The sequence below is a fragment of the Schistocerca gregaria genome, chromosome X (assembly GCF_023897955.1).
Source record: "Schistocerca gregaria isolate iqSchGreg1 chromosome X, iqSchGreg1.2, whole genome shotgun sequence".
Lineage (NCBI taxonomy): Eukaryota > Metazoa > Arthropoda > Insecta > Orthoptera > Acrididae > Schistocerca > Schistocerca gregaria.
In genome coordinates this window covers 50515626-50535078 of record NC_064931.1, presented here as the reverse complement: position 1 = coordinate 50535078, position 19453 = coordinate 50515626, and the positions used below count along the sequence as shown (strand labels likewise).

Genomic DNA, 19453 nt, shown 5'->3' with positions numbered 1-19453 from the left:
CAGGCAGTGCAACCAGCTGCTCAAGTAGGTAATAAACCAGATCCTCTTACTATTAGGAATCTGCTTACTGATAATATTTTAAGTGTCATATTGAACTAGACTAATATAGCAACAGACATAGATAAGAATGAAAATAATCCAAATGTTTGGTATGAAGCCGGTTTATGCAAACTGAAAGCAGCTTTTGGTTTAGTGTTTTATTCAGCTATTTTCAAATCCAACAGAGAAGATTACAAATCATTTTAGACCACAGATGGTATGGAGATGATATATCTAAAGGTGTTAAATCCAAAAACCAGCTTGGTGTACTCCTAACATGCTTGAGACTCAGTGACCTTGCAACCAATTTTGAATGCAAGCAAGATGGTCCTTTGGTTTCAGTGTCAGAAATTTTTACAAAATTTATTGACAACTGTCTATTGTTTAAAATACTGGAGAACATACATGTATTGATGAAATGTTGGCATCATTTCATGGAAAACACAGATTCAAAATGTACATTCTGAACAAACCATGAAGTATGGCTTGAAACTCATGTGCTTTACTGATGCTCACACTGGTTATCTGTCTAATGCATGATGGACAAAATCTAAGCATAGCAGAAAAAAAGTTCCATAAACCAACTCAGGACTAGCTAAACCAATCAAACAGGGTTATCTGTCTAATGCATGATGGACAAAATCCAAGCATAGCAGAAAAAAAGTTCCATAAACCAACTCAGGACTAGCTAAAGCAATCAAACAGACTAACTCCAATATTAATGCAGACAATAGGTTTAGCTCAATTGAGTTGGCAACATGTCTTTGTTCAAGAGAGGAAAAATGTTTGTGCAAATATATTTGAGTTTTTATAGCTTTAATGTTATCACATAAATTTATATTCATTTTGTGCAGTTTTGTACTTAAATGTGTTTTTAATAAACTTTAAAATTTATTTGAATATTGTTATGTCCTCACTATAACACAACAAATATTCCGTGATAACTAAATTTATTTGACCTTCTGTCACTCAAAACAAAACAAGTTTGACTACACAACACTTCGCTGGCTGTAGCGCCAAGGAGAAATCAGAGTCACTAGTAGAGAATACAAGTCCAAACCACTGCCAACCAGTCACTGCAAGTTTCCAGCCAGGGAGGCCACAGTACGGTTCGGTCGTCGTGAATCCAGCAACTGGGTATTAACACAGTCATCGCCGAAGATTGAACTGGTTAAACAGGCTCAGGGAGCTCACTTAAATCCGCAGGCTCAGCCAATCAGAGTGTTGGTAGATGGCGCCCTTATACGGTTGCTCACTCTGGTGGCAAGGGCAGTGCCGCCAAGGTAATCCGTATCGATAGTGGTGTGTACACTGCCGCTAACGCTGCGACGATGTGTTCACTTGCGCTAGTTGTTGATATTGTGTGCGGCACCAGCGGTACTCTCTGTGTGCCGCACGTGTTGTAGCACGCTGCGCTGAGTTGACAGCTGCTGTGCGGCGGCCGATACGACAAATATATTTTTTCTGTGGTATCAATGTAATATTTTACATAAAAAAGTGAACTGTCTCTCTGACATTTCTGAATGTAATTTTTATGACAATTTAAACACAGTGGTCTGTTAGACACATGGGACACTGTGAGACAAAAATAATGTGGGAAGCGAAGGGTTAATTAAACTTTTTATAAAAACACACCATTTGTGGGTATGTAAATGATTAGAGTAGCAATTCTGTGTGAGAGGTAGAAGGGGAAGATTGAATTAGTGTAGTTCGTATTTAGTGTTATTACCAGGCCTGGGAGGATATACAGTATAGGAGGCATGAACAGTGTCAGATGTTGAATTACCACTGTGAAGGATATGGGGATACCACATACTCATGTGAGACAGCATTATCAGCAGCTGACAGAATTGAAAGGGACCTCATTGTGCGTCTCCATTTTGCTAGCTGGACATATCTGTGGGGCGTTTGGATGTGACAGTGGCCCAGTGTTAGACTGCATGGGACTGTGTGGGCAGGCATAGTCATCACCAAGTTTCCAGTCAACTATGTGTGAACACCACAAGGAACCTCTTTACACACGTGCCTGTCACCTGAGAGTAAGTATAGACTCCCTGAAATATTCTGTGTCTTCCTATACCATTCGTTGGAGACTAGCAGCAGCCAGACTAAGGAGTTACTGCCCCATCCACATGCTGCCACTAATACCACAACACAAATGGCTTTGTTTGGAATGGTGCCATGACTGGAAGACATGGATTGCTGACAAATGACATTATATTGTGTTCAGCAATGTAATACAGCTCTGCATTATCCTGCATGACCACCATCAGGAAGTATGGTGGTGACCTGGGAAGATGTCCCATTTACTCATTGTTTTGGAGAGTCGCAGAGGTGTTATTCCTGGTTTCACAGTGTGAGAAGCCAATGGGTATGACTTCACATCATTGCTAATAATGACTGAGGGAACTATGATGGCACAGCAGTATTTCACAGATTTCTTCTGTCCTCATGTGTTATCTCTCATGCAACAGTATCATGGCACCAGTTTACTACAGAATAATGCTTGTCCGTATTTGTCACATGTGTCTATGAACTGTCTGCTACGGCTAAGAAATTCTCTAGATATGTGCTGGATAGAACATGTGGGAGACCAGCTCCGATGTTTACTCTGTACAAGTGCCAGTAAACGTTGATATCGAGGACTACTTACAGCAGTTGTGGGCCAGTGATAAAGCAAGAAAAAACACAATTCATGGAACATAGTACTTTATAGAGCAATATGTAGAATACAATGAATCACAAGTTGTGCATAGCATTGAACACATTGACTGGACAACCAGAGAGTGCCAGGGAGCCAACCCAGGTGGTCTCTATGAACTGTATAGATATGCAATCTCTGAGATTGCGTGCATTGTGAGTGAAGGTACGTCAGCCAGCTTCCCTCAGAAGAGGATAAAATGCCTATATGACAAACTTACCAATCAAATCGGTGCATGAATCAATGGCAGAAGGGCTCCAACATCATCCTAAGTGGGCTCATACTGCCAAGTTGTTTGTAAATATGACTCAATTTTCTAATCGCTGAAATAATATCACACATCCTCTCAATTCACAGAGTTTCATTCCATTTCCTCCTCCCCTCCTGGTTAATTCACATCTTTGCCAGGCAGTGTATGTATCAATGATTCCTTCAAATATTTTACTTGCAACACAGGTAACACTAATTGGTTCGTAGTTTTAGCTATGGTCCCTTGCTTTTTTTCCCTTGTAAGCCGGTATCTCTATCAGCTCTTTCCATTTATCTTGGAGGACACTATTATTTATATATATCTCAAATAAGGATGTTGGGTAAGTGACAATGCTGCAGCCTATAACTTTTAGTGTCCCACAACATATAGTGTTTTTGTGCTTAGTCTGTCCACTCCTAGTGTCTTCTTTGTCACTGTTTTTTATGACTAGATATATTTCCCACTTATTAAATGTGAAACCTTTAATGACATCCCTCTCTTGTCGCTTTACCTCTTCCCTTGCCTTTCTCCACCCATACACACTATACTACTGTATTCCCAATTAAATAGTTCCATTCTATCTGCATCCTTTGACAATACTTCCCGTGCTGCTTGAATGATTGGAATTGACTTTTGTTTTCCATTATGACTCCTTGTACAGGGTGATTCTGTGATGATGTTATAAACTTTCAGGGATGATTGAGAAGTGTAAATGCATCAGCCTGAGATGAGGGACCATGGTCTGGAAACAACTGAGTTGAAAGCTTATAGCAAAAACTGTTCTGATACCTCTGACAATGGACCTCTCTACTGCAAGCCCTTACGTTCTGTACTTTGGGAGGATGTAGTATGGATGAAAATAAGAAATGAATGTCAAGTAAACTTGGGCTCTAAAGTGCATATCTTAAGAGCTATGAGCACTTGTTCATCTTTGCTAATGTGAAACATGTCTCTCCTACTCAACAAGTTCTCATAGTTCTTAAGCTATGTGATTTAGAGCCCATGTATACTAAACAATTTTTCTCTTTGGTCAATTGTGAGAAGGTAGCTTCTCCCAAAATTTGGAAAGTAAAGAGCCTGCAGTAGAAGAAATCAACTTTCAACTCATTTCTTTCTGGACCATGGTGCCTTATCTCAAATTGACACATTTACACTTCTCAGTCATCCATGAAAGTTGGTAACATCATTACAGAACCACCTTGTATGTCCAAAAATCCATCTTCACCTCCCTTGATAACCCTTCCACTCTACAGTCAGCTGTTTCAAGAAACATTTTGTTGTTTCTCTCAACTTTTAGGGTTCCGAAACAAACCTTGCTACTGCTTCCCTTCCTAATCTTGTTCCTCTGCAGTCTCACCTCCCTTTTTATTATTCCCATTGCTCTAGTGGAATAAACTGGATCTGCTGATCACTTTACGACTTTTTGCGGATTATCCTTTTCATCACATTCTGATATAATATAATTCAGCTCTAACTCAAATGTGTTGACATATTTTCCTCTATTTTGCCACTGACTGAACATCCGACTATTATTTATCAAAAAAGTCCAGTAAATTGTCACCTCTTGTCTTTTCCATAACAAACTGCTTGTAATGCCCTTCACAGATGAGCCTGTTTGCCACAATTTGATTCCAGCCATGTAAGTCCACTTTTCCTTCCAATTTCACTCCTGGCATGTTTAGGTCACCCCCAACAATTACACTTCTACGCTTCATATCAATCATGTTCTCACTCTCCAACAGTTTCTCGACTGTACTGTCATTCCATTCCCCACCTCCCATCCAATACATGCCTTCAGTGTATAACTCTTTGCATCTGCAAGTGCTGAGCCATATCCCTAGAACTTCATTGACATTATCACAGAAAGTCTGTTGGCATGGGTATGTTTCATGCACTAAAATAATACTACACCATCCCTGCTCACTTTGTCACTTTTGAAACTATGTTATTCTCTTGGAAAAACTTCCCCATCCCCAGCATCCCCCATCAGCCAAGAATCTACACCTATTACAACATCAAGCTCAGTTTCCTCAAAAATGCACAGAATTCTATTTCTTTCCTGACTGTGCTCCTGCAGTTCACCAGAAGATGCCTCAGTGCCATTCTAGATTTCACTAAACACCTGTGTCCTCATATTTTGTAATTTTACACGTAATCTTAAAAATTTAACTTTATGTTTTGCAGTCTATCTTATTCAAGTGTAAGCCAACCTGTGGAAGGCATTAATTACCAATGAAGTTATTTAGGTCTAAGAACACTACACCTGAAGCTTCACAGTGATCTCAAACACAGTCATTTTTCTTGTATTTGTAACCCTCACTCCCTGTTTTTCAGTGTACAGTTACCCTTATCACTATCTTGTATTTCTTCTGATCTGAGCTTGTATTATGCCATGTGCAGTTAATTTTAGAGAATGTCTGCATGGTTATGGCATGCATTACAAAAGAGCCAGAAAGGAGGTTTGTTTAATAACTATTAATGTGTTATTGATATATTCTGAACTGTGTGGTCTATGAGATGTCCATATTGATTGATATGAGTGAAGTAATACTACAGAAACTAGAAAAATAGTTTTCCAATATATTAATAGTTATTCTAATGTTATTTCACATCAGCTGTTGCTGTCTCCTACATAACTGTATAATAGATTGATGAATATATTGACTTAAACTCATCGTTGTTGTTCTGCCCTTCACATCAATGATTGGCTTGAAGCAGCTCTCCATGACAGTCTAACCAGCACAAGTTCCTTCATCTTTATATCTTCTCACCTGAACTTTTTATCATAGACATTTCACTTCTGTACAACACTACTCTTCAGATAAATACATTCAGTTTTTCTTACACTAAAATTTATGTCAGGCATTAACAAATTTCTGTTTTTCAGAAACGCTTTTCTTTGATATTTCCAGTCTGCACTTATATCCTCTCTACTTTATCCATAATCCGTTTTTTTATATCCAAATAATAAAAGTCATTTATTACTTTTAATGTCTCATTTCCTAGTCTAATTACCTCAGCATCATCTGATTTCATTTGCCTACATTATGTTGCCCTTGCTTTAATTTTGCTGGTGTTCTTTGCAAGAAACTATTAATTTTGGTCATTTGCCACCAGGGGTCCTTTGTTGTCTCTGACAAAAGCACAATGTCACTGGTAGACTCAAAATTACCTTACCAAATTTCTCCAAGGCTTCCTTTATTGCTGGCTTGTTGTAAAGATGGAATAAAACTGAAGTAATGATACTACCCTGTCTCAATTCCTTCTCAGCTACTGCTCCCTTGTATGTCCGATTCTTATAGCTGCAGTCTGGTTTCTGTACAACCTTCACTCTCTAAATTTTAGTCTTGTTACCTTCATAATTTCAAAAACTATGTTCCAGTCAACATGATCAAAACCATTCTTTAAATCTACAAATGCTACAAGCATAGGTTTGCCTTTCTGGAACCTATATTCAAAGATATGTTGAAGTACCAGTATTGCTTTACATTTTCTTCCTTCCGCCAGATCCCAAACTGACCTTCCTGAGGGTTAAATTCTATCAATTGTTCCATTCGCAGAGAAACGCACAACTATTTCTTGTTAAATCGATAGTTTGGTACTATCCAGCACCTGCCTTCTGTGAAATTGGAGTTATTACATTCTCCTTGAAGTCTGACAGTGTCTCGCCAGTCACACCTATCTTGCACATCAGTCAGAGTGATGGGTGGTTTTGTCATAGCTGGCTCTCCCAAGAATCTCAATAATCCTAAGGGAACATTGTCTACTCCAAGAACCTTGTTTCTTTTTAGGTCTTTCAGTGCTCTGTCAAATTCCCTGAGCTCTTGATATTTGTACTGTCGCTTCTCTTTTCTCCAAAGGTTTCTCTATTTTTCCTATAGGCAGTATCTTATCTTTCCCTGTTATGAATGCTTGTAAAACCTTGCACTTGTCGTATAACCATTCCTGCTATGGTTAGACATTCTGCACTGTCTGTCAGTCTAATTTTTTAAGATGTCTGCATTTCATATGCTACACTAGTATATTTATTTTTCATTTCATCAGTTACATCCAGTTTCTCCTATGTTATATAAGGATTTCATATGTATTTATTTATTTGTTTCTCTTAACTTTCTGAATAATTTCTTTTATCTCATCAAATATTCTTTCAACTTATTATAACATTACTCCTGATTGAGTTCATATTTGTAACACTGTACTCACCTTATTCCCATTATAACTAACTTCAACTTAAACATTTCCCTTTTTAAATTCTCTAATCTAACTACCCAATTTAGGGACATTCTTTGATCTATAGACTATGAGTTGACAACATTCTCCTGAATGGTTTCTGTCTAGAAATCTGAGTGTGAATTGTTTACCAAAGAGGATGTCATCATCATTAAGCCATTTAGTAAAAGACATCCCCTTGGGAAAAATAATGGCTGTAGTTTCCTCTTGCTTTCAAACATTTCTAGTGCTAATGTAGCAAGGCCACGTTGGATAGTATTGTTAGGCGAGAACAGTCAATCACATAAACTGTTGGCCCTACAACTACTGAAAGGGTTGCTACCCCTTTTATGAACCACAGGGTGGCCTGACCTTTTTGCAGATACTTCTTTCCTGACACTGCACCTATGGTACAGCTATCTGTATTGTTGATTCATGCAAGCCACTTCACCTGGGCAAGGTCCATGGGTCATGTAACATGAAATGTGGATTCATATGTGTACACTATTTAATAAACATAAAAGACAAAGTAGTAAAATCACAATTTATTTTTCTTAGCTGAAAATATATTACAATTCTTTACATGTAAAAAGAAAATATTTCAGTCAATTTACAAAAATTACTTTGTTTAAGATGTATTAAACATCCACTCTCATCATTTCAACATATAAAACAGATAAAATTCACAACATATATATCACTTAAGTACAAAGATCTTTTTACATCTTCAGCTAGTGATTTATAATGTTACAGTGATTGAATGAAATATAAAGAATTCAATTATCTATGGCTAACAAAATTATTCACAGTTTCTTAAGATTTGTAATTATGATTTTATAACTGCAACATAAACTGTGTTGAGCTTACCGCAGAATTATGTGATTAACTAAAACAGTTTCCAAAGCATATCTGATACAGTATTCAAGCAGCTATTTCCCTCTATCAGTTTCAAGGAAGTGTTTCTTTTTCAAGTATGGCTTACATTTCAGCGGTTGGTCACTACTGTATATAATTCTTTTTCTTGGAATAAGCACTGTATGTAGTAGAACACAACAAAATTTTCAAAAAAGTATTTCTAAAGTTCTATGTCCTCACAAGTAAGTAAAATTTCTTACTTTTGTGTGAAATAAATAATAAGACATAACTGTTCATTATAATGAATAAAGATAATGTCTTATATTCTGTTGATGATGAAAGTATAAGACCATTGAGCATAAAATTCATTTTGCTCGCTTCTTAAAAGTCTCAGGCATATATGCACATATATTAAAGGAAGCAAACTGCCAGCCAGAAAATTAAACTTTGATCAAAAGGAAATAGGAAATTAAACATAATTTAATATAAAGTAAAAATGACCTGAAAGAAGCAAAATATAAATAAGCCTGTGGAAAGTAGTAACAATGACTAAAATACTACCTCATAGGTTCCACTGTTTAGTTTATGCATGGCATTGAGAATAACTGTGAGCGTACATTCCTAAATTTTTATGCTAAATAAAAGGCAAAGCTTTTATCATTCCCATACAGACTGCTATGCTGATTACACTGAGAAAATTGCGTATGCTAAATACAATGAGTATGCTACACATGAAAAAACTTACAATATATATGTGGCTGAGGGGAAACTGATGGCCAAAGATACCAATGAGAAAAGTATGAATTCTTTGTTGTTCAAACCTTCTAAAAGTGCAAACTATAACAGAAGAATAATGTGTGGTGTAACACAAACAGTTGTTTAGAAAGAAAGTGTGAACTCCTAAAATTCATGGCAACTTTCATCTAACATATTAAATGTCCTAAACCCTATTATTAAATAAGTAGGTTCTGTGAATTACTGAGTATACAGAGATGTTTTAGGATACAATAGAAGAGGCATGCAAGGATTCTGCTAGTAACAGTGGAAGAAAATGTCTCCAGGAATATCTACTATTACATGACCAGGATTGAGTAATAAAGGCTTTTGAAAATGTTAGTGAACTTATGGAAGTGAATTATTGTAAAATATTAAAGTTGTTGACTGGAAAAAAATAATAGTGAAAAATGTCTCAACATTTTTAGAATACCTTTTTACTGTGACATTAGAGAGGTAAAGGGTGTGGTGTTGGTTGGGGCAGGTAATGAGGGCAAAATGTCCATGAAGAGTTTACTGAGTAAACTTTTGATAAGATTTATACAAATAACTAGCTGTCTTCTCTGACCATTGGAACACTCCAAAGTAATTACTTTTTGTTGTAAAGTTGTTGCATAGAAATATTATTTTCATCTATGAAGACTAACTATTGGTACCCTCCAAAACAATTAATTTTTGTTGTACAATTGTCCCAAACAAATATTATTTTTCATCTATGGAGGTACATGTACTAACATAAAGGATGCCCTTGCAGTTTATGTACTATTTGCAGCAACAACATTTAATTTAGAAAACACATTTCTGCTATTGGTTTAATTAATTTTGTAGAAAAATGTAAAACCTTAGCTATACATTTAATGTAAATCTCCTGTTCCTCAACCATTTCTGTCTTGAAATAAAAGAGGGAAGTAATGATTTATTTCTTTGCTAATCTGTTATCTCTTGAAGTTGTATGGGCAACAGCTTTTCTTAATTAATTCACACTTTATGTACACAGCTGCAGTCAATGATTTTGCCTGAGCTTGTAATTAATAAATAGTTCTGGAATGTAAAAACTCTCATTTAAAATGCATTTGGGAGAAAAGACATTTACCAACAATCTTGATGAAGATTCTGTTGTGCAACAAAACTTCATAATCTCTGCATAGCAAAAATTAAAAAAATAAAAATATTGTCAAAATCAGTGGCTACATAAATGGAAGAAAAAGTTTGAATTTTGAGAGAAGTAAAACAGTTATAGGAAGTAACTAGTTTCCTAAAATTCGTAAAGTTTTTAATATTTTATGAAAAATGATGAAATACACCATTGTGCAACATGACACTTTCGACAATTTGGACAATGTGGTTCAATATTTAATTTTACAGGCTGTAGATACTTTTCCCTAAATTTTCCACAGTTTGAACACCATGACAGCTGAAAATTTCAATTATCCAAATACCCATATTTAACTATTTTCATAATATACCAGAATTCCTCGTAGCTGCTTTTCAGCTTATATTGTGATATTGGCATACGACATACCATTAATTGAATGAGATATAAAATACAGTTTGTTAAGTTAGTACTTAAGTCAATTGCATTGCTTTGTAAATACTGAAAAATAGAAGCACATTTCAACAAAAAACCACACTTTGTTCAATGTTTGGGTAATGCTTGCACCAATACATTGGCAGATTTTTTTTGGCTTTGTGGCTGTCTGTGGTACTTTAAAAAATTTACATGTATTTAGAATAGCATAAAGACCAGAGTTTCGTACAATAAAGGCATTTATTACATCACACACACAAAACATCATACTCTTACACTTATACAAATGAAGTTCCTTGTTCACTGGTATTCTTGCAAACAAGTATTCATATAATTGATGTTTCAGTGTTAGTCTAAGTATTAGACAACACTTGGTTGATTAAATGGCTTCCACTGTTCTTCATGAGCAGGTAAGTGGTATTACTTGAAGCACAATGTTTGTACATGCATGACTGCTCAAGACACTCAGCTGACTGACAGCTATACAAGGAGAAATGTGAACAATGAACCTAATCAAAAACATAGAATCATGGTTTGCTTGATACACATCATTAGTTACACAAAACTGTGCCTCACTTATAATAATGTACAGTCATGATCAAAGAAACCACTATAAAATATTCACTGCCTATCTTACTTCCACTTCAGTAAGCATACAGCCATACTGTGTTTCAAAGACGAGGTCTGTACATTGGGACTGTTTACCACATTTAAAGTCTTATTTTACATTAACCCCACTTTGCAGCCAGTGAGTAAAGGGACCGTAGCAATTCCACAACTCGTGTATCTGCCTCTGAACTGACATTTTCCTCTGGCTCACTCACTGATGCAGAGAGCTGAGAATGATCTACTACACCTGGCTTTGAAGTAGGAACTTCATCAAATGAAGTATGGTTCTTCGAAGTGATCAAATCAAGTACACTCATGGTTGGCATTGGAACTGACTTAAATCGTCGGTACTTTCTGTCTTTGCTATGGTATGTAGTGACAGGAGGTTCAGTAGTTGTAAGAGATTGGCTTCCTTTGGCACTTCTTAAGTGCTTTCTTTCATTTTCCATATTCTTTTGTGCCGTATACTCTGTAGATGTCTGCTGCATTTGTGGCTCCATATTTTCATCATATGGGAGATTGCTTTGGTTCTTGATGGAATGCTTCTTTACATGTGAAAAATCCATGGAACTCAAGCTCTTATTAACCACTACCACTACAAGTTCCCTCATGGAGGAATTAGATGCAGCTTCTTTCATCATCTCCATAAGTGCATGTCTACTTGTCTCATTAAGCGCCATGAACAACTTCCCAGCTTTAGCAACAGTTGCTGTATCTAATGAAAAGATTTCTTGCAAATGATTCAGTGTTTCTTTCTCTTCATGTGTCATATATGTAATAGTTCTATTTTTTCTTGAAGCAATAGTTATAGGTGTACTGGGCAAGATGTCATTTTTGTCATTTAATTGTCCCATTAGTGAGGAATCTTTATTAGTTTCTAATATGGTCACAGGTTGTGTGTTAGACATAAAATGATCTGTGTTATGTTCTATAGACAAGATTCCTGTAGTAACTTCAGAATCTGGAGTTAATTCTGTTGTCATTCCATCATGACCCAATGGACTAGATATCTCACCAATATGATCAGTGAGCACATTTAATTGTTTACCTGTCTGTGATAAATGATTATTTACTGAATTCTGTTTCATGTGCAGCTGGTTAATGGAAACAGGGGCTTCCAAAGTTGTGATGAGAGGCAAAGCTGCTGGATCCATAGTAACAGAGCTATAGTCATCAAAATTTTTTTCTTGCGGAACGGGTTCTAGGTTCTGGGTATCTATGGCTCCACTAGATTTTGAATCTGTGCTTTCCCACTCTGATAGATCCACAGGATTTGTTAATGGGCTTGGGTGTGTAGCAGATTTAATGTCAGTAATGACAGTGAAATAATTGGTGGATAAATTATCCTTCACCATCTTAAGTGTAGAGTCGTGTGTATTATCTTGTGATTCAGAACTGACAGTTTCTCTATCTTTTGTTCTTGACTCAGAATTCAGTTTTTGAACTTTTCTTTCTGTTGTTAAATATCCTGATTCACCAGGACTCATGTCTATTCTTGTTGAGGAACTCATACTGGATTGTAACAATGAAGCCCTGCCTCGCTCTAAAATGTCTCTCGTTTCATCAACTGTTGTAGCAAATGAAAATCCTCTGGAAGATATAGTAACTTTTGGACTGTTTGTAGTCATTTCTTTGTCTGATCTGGACTTCTGTGTTCTTTTAGTAATTGTTTCCATTTTCTGAGGAGCTGGTGAAGTAAAGGTATTGACAGACACTCTGCCAGGTCCATCAATTTGAATGTTTCTTACTACACCTCCAATAAGTGCAGGACTGGTCTTAGTCATGGGACTTTGTGAAACAGGTTTTTGGTTGTTATCTTCTAAGGGCAATATTTTCTCATTCTCCATTCTCTGCATGGTTGGTGAACTGTTTGTTCCCCTCAGATTCATTGCATCCATCTGCTTAACTGTAGCATCATAGTCTTCCCACGACAGAGTTGCTGTTTCCTGTGATGGAGTATCTTGCTGAGTAACTTCCGTATCAGGGAGCTGTCGTAGTGAACTAAGTTCTTCTTTATTGTCAGATACCACATTAGGAGCTTTGGCTGATTCAGTGTGTGACTGTTTTCCCATACTTTCCCTTTCATGCGATGCAGTATGTGTAATATTCATTGCAGTCACTTTAGTCATACTGCTTTCATCTATGAGTAATTCAGTCATTTCATTGGGTTTCAAAACTGATGAATCTGTATGTACTGGATATCTATTTTTATCTTGATTCAAATCATGTAGTTCATCATTAGTTTGAGAACTATTATAATTTATTTCCAATTGATTCTGTTTACCTGCTCTTGTCTTTTGGAAAGTAGATTGTTGTTTTAATGATGTACCAAAACCTGAAGTACCTGAAACAATAAGAGATTCTTCACCATTACCTTTGGTATTTTCCTGAGTATGTTTTGATTTTAATACATCACCATTTCCAAATTCATTAACATGATCAGACTGTGATATGCTCTTTTGTGCAAGTTTGTTGCTAAATTCAAGTGGAAGTACTGAAACTGTGTTGCTGGCTTCAAGAGTTGATGGTGTTCCTGATGCATTCACATCAATAACTGTGGTTGAAAACCCAGCACCTGCCTTGGGCAGAAGCCTGTTTTCCTCCTTAAGTCTCACTACAGTGTTACTTGTTGTAACTGCTAAGTTATTTACCTCTTCAGGTATCACACTATCTTGCAACGTGCTTAATTCGTCAAATGATGCTCTGGTTGTCAGCGTGAAAGCTCCTTCAGTTTTAAGAGCCTCCAAATCCGTTAAAGTTGTAGGAAGAGCATCTTTGTTTTCATTATTTGTTAAAATGTATGTTACTTCCTTCCCACCAAGGCTGTAAGTTGGAGATACTCTTGAAAGTGGTGGAATTTCTTCATTTACAATCAGATCGTACACTAATTCATCGCTCGTATTAGGTTTTTGAAACTGAACGTTATTGTTTTGAAATCCCCCAAAGCGTGATTTGGTTTGATTTCTGGGTGCTCTGGCTGTAGGTGTATAGTTTGTGGGGCCATACGCAAGTCCTGTATATTTCTGGGTCCCTGGAGACAGAGTATAATCATTCACAGTCTCACTGGTAGAAGTTTCTGTGACAAACAAGTTGTTTACTTCATACGCAATTGCATTGGTGCTGTCTACAACTGTGGCTTGTTGATCAACAAGTGGATCTCTGGTTGTGAGAAAATTATAATTAGTCTCCTCGTCACGTAGGCTTTCGTGCACTACTTCCGAAGAAACTGTAGTTGTCTGTCCTGTTCCGGAAGAGACAGACTCAGTGGCAGTATATTCACTTTTACTGGAGGCAGTTGCCGAGTTTGAGTCTTCACTACCTGCTACTCTCTGTTTTGATGTTGTTGCTGCATGAGCCAAGGAATCAAACAATGGTGCGACTGTGGAACTAAGCAGCCTTAATGTAGGCGCTTTGTTAACATCAGAAAAGTCAAGTACCTCATCATCATCTTTAGCGGCGGGTTTAAGTGAATCAATTAAAGAAATTATTGTAGTTTCGTATAATGGTGTTGTCATTTCAGCTTCGAAAGAGTTATTCGCTGGCTCTGTTGGGCGAGCCTCTGACAGAATTCTTCGAAAATCTGTTGGATCTTTGAGGTATGCTGTCAGAGCTCTGCTGAATATTTGAGCTAGTTCTCTCAAGCCACGTACATCCTCTTTAGCTAAACCATTGCCAGGCTCCAATGAAACACTTAAATTTTTGGCCAGTAAACTTTCTATTCCAGGTTGCGTCTCATTCAAATGAAATGCTTTACCTTCACGAAAGTATTCTGTATAATTCACATTGTTGTTATTCCCATCATAGCCAAGTACTTCATCCATATCAGCCATTTTCCTCGTCAACGAGAATAAAGCAGAATAAGAGTCTCTTGTAAGTTGAGTTAGCAGGGGAGGGAGCTGTGCTGGGATCTCCTTCGTAGAAGTGTTCACCTTATTTACTGATTCGCTAACTAGATCATTCATCATTTTTGTGATCCTGTTTGAAACATCAGACTCCTCCATTTCTGTCTCGGGAAGTCCAAAGTAAACAGCCAATGAATTCAGGGTGTCTGGTCTGTTTGACGGAGGGATGTTTAAACGTGATTTGTTGAACCGACTTTCGACAGCTGTCCGTGACGTGACCAATTGCGACCCTCTCCTGTGAGATTTCACTTCGGACCGGCCTTGCACTTTAGGTGGAAGCAGACTTTTAGATAAATGTTCTGAAGTCTGCGTGGTTTTAGATGTAACGGATTTTGTTGCAGCTGCAGACCTGAGCGGAATTGTCAGTGGTGTAGTCTTCTGCCTAAGCGACAAGACTCGCTGAATCACACTGGGGGTCGTCGTCGTAGTCGTAAGTCGCCGCCTGGGACCGTCGACAAATATAACGGATTTTCTACTGGAAACCAACCTGTTAGATCTGGGACTAGTGGAGGGTGCGCTGGTGGTTGAAACTGAATCTGCACTGCTGGATTTGCTATGGTAAATTTTTCTTCTAAATGATGCAACACTTTCTGCGGCTGTGGAAGAGTTAGTTGATTTATCAGTAGTTTCCTGCGGTGCATCTTTTGCTGTTGAAGGATGCGAAATTTCTTTGGCGTCCCTGCTCTCGTATCTGGATGTGGCGGCAGCGGAGGCTCCTAGCACTTCAGAATTAATCAGTGGTTCAACTGGAAGGACAGATTGCATAGCAGGTGGATTTGTCGCTGTCAGAAGTGGTGTATCCGCTCTACTGGCATTCTCAGTAGCGGCATCTGTGTCGTAAGTGTCAGGAGGACGCAATGTGGGAGACTCGGTGGCATCTGCTTCATATGCAGGCGTTACAGGAACATCGTATTTTGTTTCTCGGTTTTCTTCCGCCGTACTAACAGTAGCTGCCCGCACTAGTGTGAACAGCTCAGTCACTCTAGCATGAGAGGATTCTGACGAATCGAAAATGTCTTCTTTATTGCTGGGAGCAGTTGTTACATCATACTGCACGTCATATCTTTGAGGCTGATATTCCTTGCCTGTAACATCAGATAGAGGAAGCGGTGCTAATATTCCTCTCGAAACAGCCCTCTGAGCACCTGGTAAAGAAGTTGTTTTTGATTCTATGTCTTCGGAATCTGAAAATTTTCCATCCGAACTGTACGATTTTTCAGACGAAATGTAATCAGTCTCGAGCGACTGGTTGCTCAGAGGAGGCTCTTCTGCGTGACTTGAATCTAAAGTTTTAGCAACAGAAGATAATGCTCGCCTTTCGTTCCACAGTGAGGGTGATACTTCTTTGTCGAAGGAGGAGTCGGTTGTTAACTCTTTTTCATAGAAGAATTTTTTATTTTCAGTGATTGAAAGCGATAAATCTGAGCTGCTAGCTGTCATATGGCTAATTGTTTCTGTCCTGAAGGTTCTCTCAGTAGTCTGTTTAGGCTCAAATAATTCTGTTCCTACTGTCGTATGTTCAGAAGTACTGTAATCATCAAAGGCATACCTGCCAGTCGCTTGAGGGGCAGTTGACCTATTAATTTCTCTGCCTGAACCTTCACTCAATGTAACGCCTGTTGGGTCAGTTCCCTCGTCATGTGGCAGACCAGAACAGTTGATTATCGTTGGAACAGACTGGTCATTGTTTGAACTTACAAAAACTGCCGCTGTATGTCCTGTTTCACTTCTTTCTACTAGTTTTTCATCGTCAAAGGATGCTTCTGTAGGTGTGGGAGTACTTACAGTACCTGGTTGCGGTGTTATATGAGTACTGTCAAAATCATCCGAGGCTTTGGTGCTCATAAATGCGAAATCCTCGTGGGTGAACCACAATTCTTTCGGTGGGTTAACATCGGTGATCGGAACGTCTGTTATTGGCTCAGTGACGTCTGCAGCGGCGACATTAATTTCGGCAGGCTTCGTAACACTCACTGTGCCGGAGACGAGCAAGTTAGTTTTTCGTGCAATTCCCGCCCTTCTGTTTATGGTCACATAATCTTCTTCAGCGATCTCAGTTCTCGGTGTGGTGTAGAAGTTCCTCCCGCCACGCTCGTCTTCAAGAGTAAATGGAGTACCGGTCGGCCGGTATATATCAGTTATAGGTAAGTCTTCCGGCGCCACAGTGGTGAACTGCCACGTAGCTGTACTGGGATTGGCGATCCGGACGACTATCGGTGTGACCGTTCGCTCGGTCGGAGACTGCGGTACGTTTCCATGCTTCGAGTCGAATATTTTGCTCCTGTCCAGCTCCACATATTGTTTACTGGTGCCTAACTTGCTATTACGGACTGAGCTCTCTGTGACCGAGATCCCACCGCTTTCTGTATGCCCATCTTCGAAGCTGCGCTGGCCCTGTCGCCTCGTAGGCGGGAGATCGACAGTGGTTGGAATAGTCTGAAATTCACCGTTGGACCATCGAACGCTTTGAAGCCTTCCATCCCTCCTTTCAGAAATCGACGGTTGCACTTTCCTCGAATAAGCGAAAGCATTCCGCTGCACACTGGTTGCTGTCGACGTCTGTAGACGTGGCCCTTCGCCTGTGCTGCTGCCTGGCTGATCAGGAGTTGGTCGATCCTTCACGTCAACGTTGGAAAGTACGTTGTTCCTCTGGACGACCTCGTACGGCCGAGAGCCATTGTTCCTTCTGCTGTTGACGAAGGAAGCGGTTTCTGCGGGCTGTTGTCTCTCCCTGTCACTAACTGACGTCGTGTTAAGAGCGAAATTGTTGTAAGTATTCCTGCCCTCCCGCAGAGCGTTTGGTGGGGTGTACGTAGTTGAGCGATACGATTTCGATTGTTTCTCCACTTCTGTTTGCTTGGAGAACGAGTTCTGATCTCTTCGTCTTTGGTCGGCGTCACGAATTTCTGATACGATCGGCACAGGAGAGCTCGGTGCTATGTTCCGAACGGACTCACTGCCTCCCCGGTGTTGTTGTTGCCTGTGCTGAGTCTGTCCGTTCTGCCGTCGCTGTTCAGAATAATACAGTTGTTCGTTCTGCTGAGGGTTCTCGAAAGAGTCGCGTTGCCTCGGGCGAGTTGGCTGCCTCTGAGGAATGGCTGGCTGTGGTCGGGGTGCCTGCTGTGGCTGCAACCTGTCGTTGCGGCTTGCAGGCGGCGACTGCTCGCTGTACGAGGAGTCCGACTCGACGTAGCGGCTGCGCTCGTCAGACGTCGTCTCGGCGCTGGACTCGTAGTGTTCCCTGGAGCTACCGCAGTCCACTGTCCACCACCAGTCGCAGATGAGGTGCGACTGCCGGAAGATGGTCCCGTTCGGGCACAAGAACGAGATTTTGCGGCCGCCGTCGCATATGTGGAATACCTGCGGGCAGAGAAAGTCAAAGTCAATCATATACATCTCTCTCCCTCACGTAATTTGTAGTGATTTGCATAGTATGGGCATAAATGTTCACGGAGATCCATAGTTCTTATTACACAGTTCTAGTGGTTGTAGAAGGGACTTTTGAAGTGAAATTTGATACTGAGAAACCGACATTTTTTTTTACAAGAAAAACAAATCGAAGTACATTTTTAACTCCCGCGCTAATATTGATGTTTTTACGTAAATTTTGTGTAACGCTGGCTAAGCACATTCAGTGTATGCACAATACGATCACCTGACATCGCATGACGCCTTTTTTGTTTTCTTAAGCAGAAGCTATCTATCATATCTCGGTGGCAATAGTTCCTTGTATATAAAGCAAGAGTACTTTGAGGGCCTTGACGAATTTTAGTTTCATTAAGAATTTGACTTGTTTAAATATCATACAATGTATAAAGCAAGAAGCTAGCTAGATTCAAGAAGAATCTCAATTTCAAGAATATTTTCAGTTTCGTTTCCGTATCATATAACACGAAAAGCAACAAGTTTTCAAAATGCCTCAAAGCATATAAGACCCCCCCCCCCCCTCTAAGCACTACGGGACTTAACATCTGAGGCCAACAGTCCCCTAGACTGAGAACTACTTAAAACTAATCTAAGGATATCACACACATCCATGTCCGAGGCAGGATTCGAACCTGCGACCGTAGCAGCAGTGCGGTTCCGGACTGAAGCGCCTAGAACCGCTCGGTCACTGCGGCCGGCGAACTTTTCAAGACTCAAGAAGCGTTTTAGCGTCAAGATGATTTTTAATTTTTTAGGTTTTACTTAACATAAAAAGAAGGAATCCTGACAGTCAGGAGAATCATTTCAGTCCAACAACCTTTCATTTACTATACAGAGGAGGCAAGTTCATCTATAATTTTAGTTTGCGGTGAACGCCATATCGAGAAGCTGAATATTGGGAGCGAAATGTGTGGCTATGGGGGGAGCAAAAAATAAATCAAAGATTGTGTAAGTTTCAGATTACACACCCGAAAGTCTCAAGTTTAATCCTCGGTCGGTCCCAGGATTTTTTTCTGACATTTACCGCTAATTTTACATATGCGGTAACTTGAAGTGAAAAACGTTAAGCTTCAACATGGTTCGGAGTCCACATTGAACTGAAGGTCCCCCAACAGGTGGCCGAGTAAAGGAGTTCAGAGGTCGAAAGAAAGCAAGTCTAG

At 39.2% G+C, this 19453-nt stretch overlaps 1 protein-coding gene across 1 annotated transcript in view; it reads right to left on the bottom strand.

Annotated features, from left to right (window-relative positions):
• Positions 1–7729: 7729 nt before the first annotated feature.
• LOC126298990 (mucin-3A-like) overlaps positions 7730–19453 on the bottom strand; it is a 258596-nt gene continuing 246872 nt past the window's right edge. The window contains exon 6 of the mRNA XM_049990613.1: positions 7730–18227. Coding sequence (XP_049846570.1) covers positions 11085–18227 — 7143 coding nt within the window. The 3' untranslated portion in view covers positions 7730–11084. The remainder of the gene's footprint in view (positions 18228–19453) is intronic.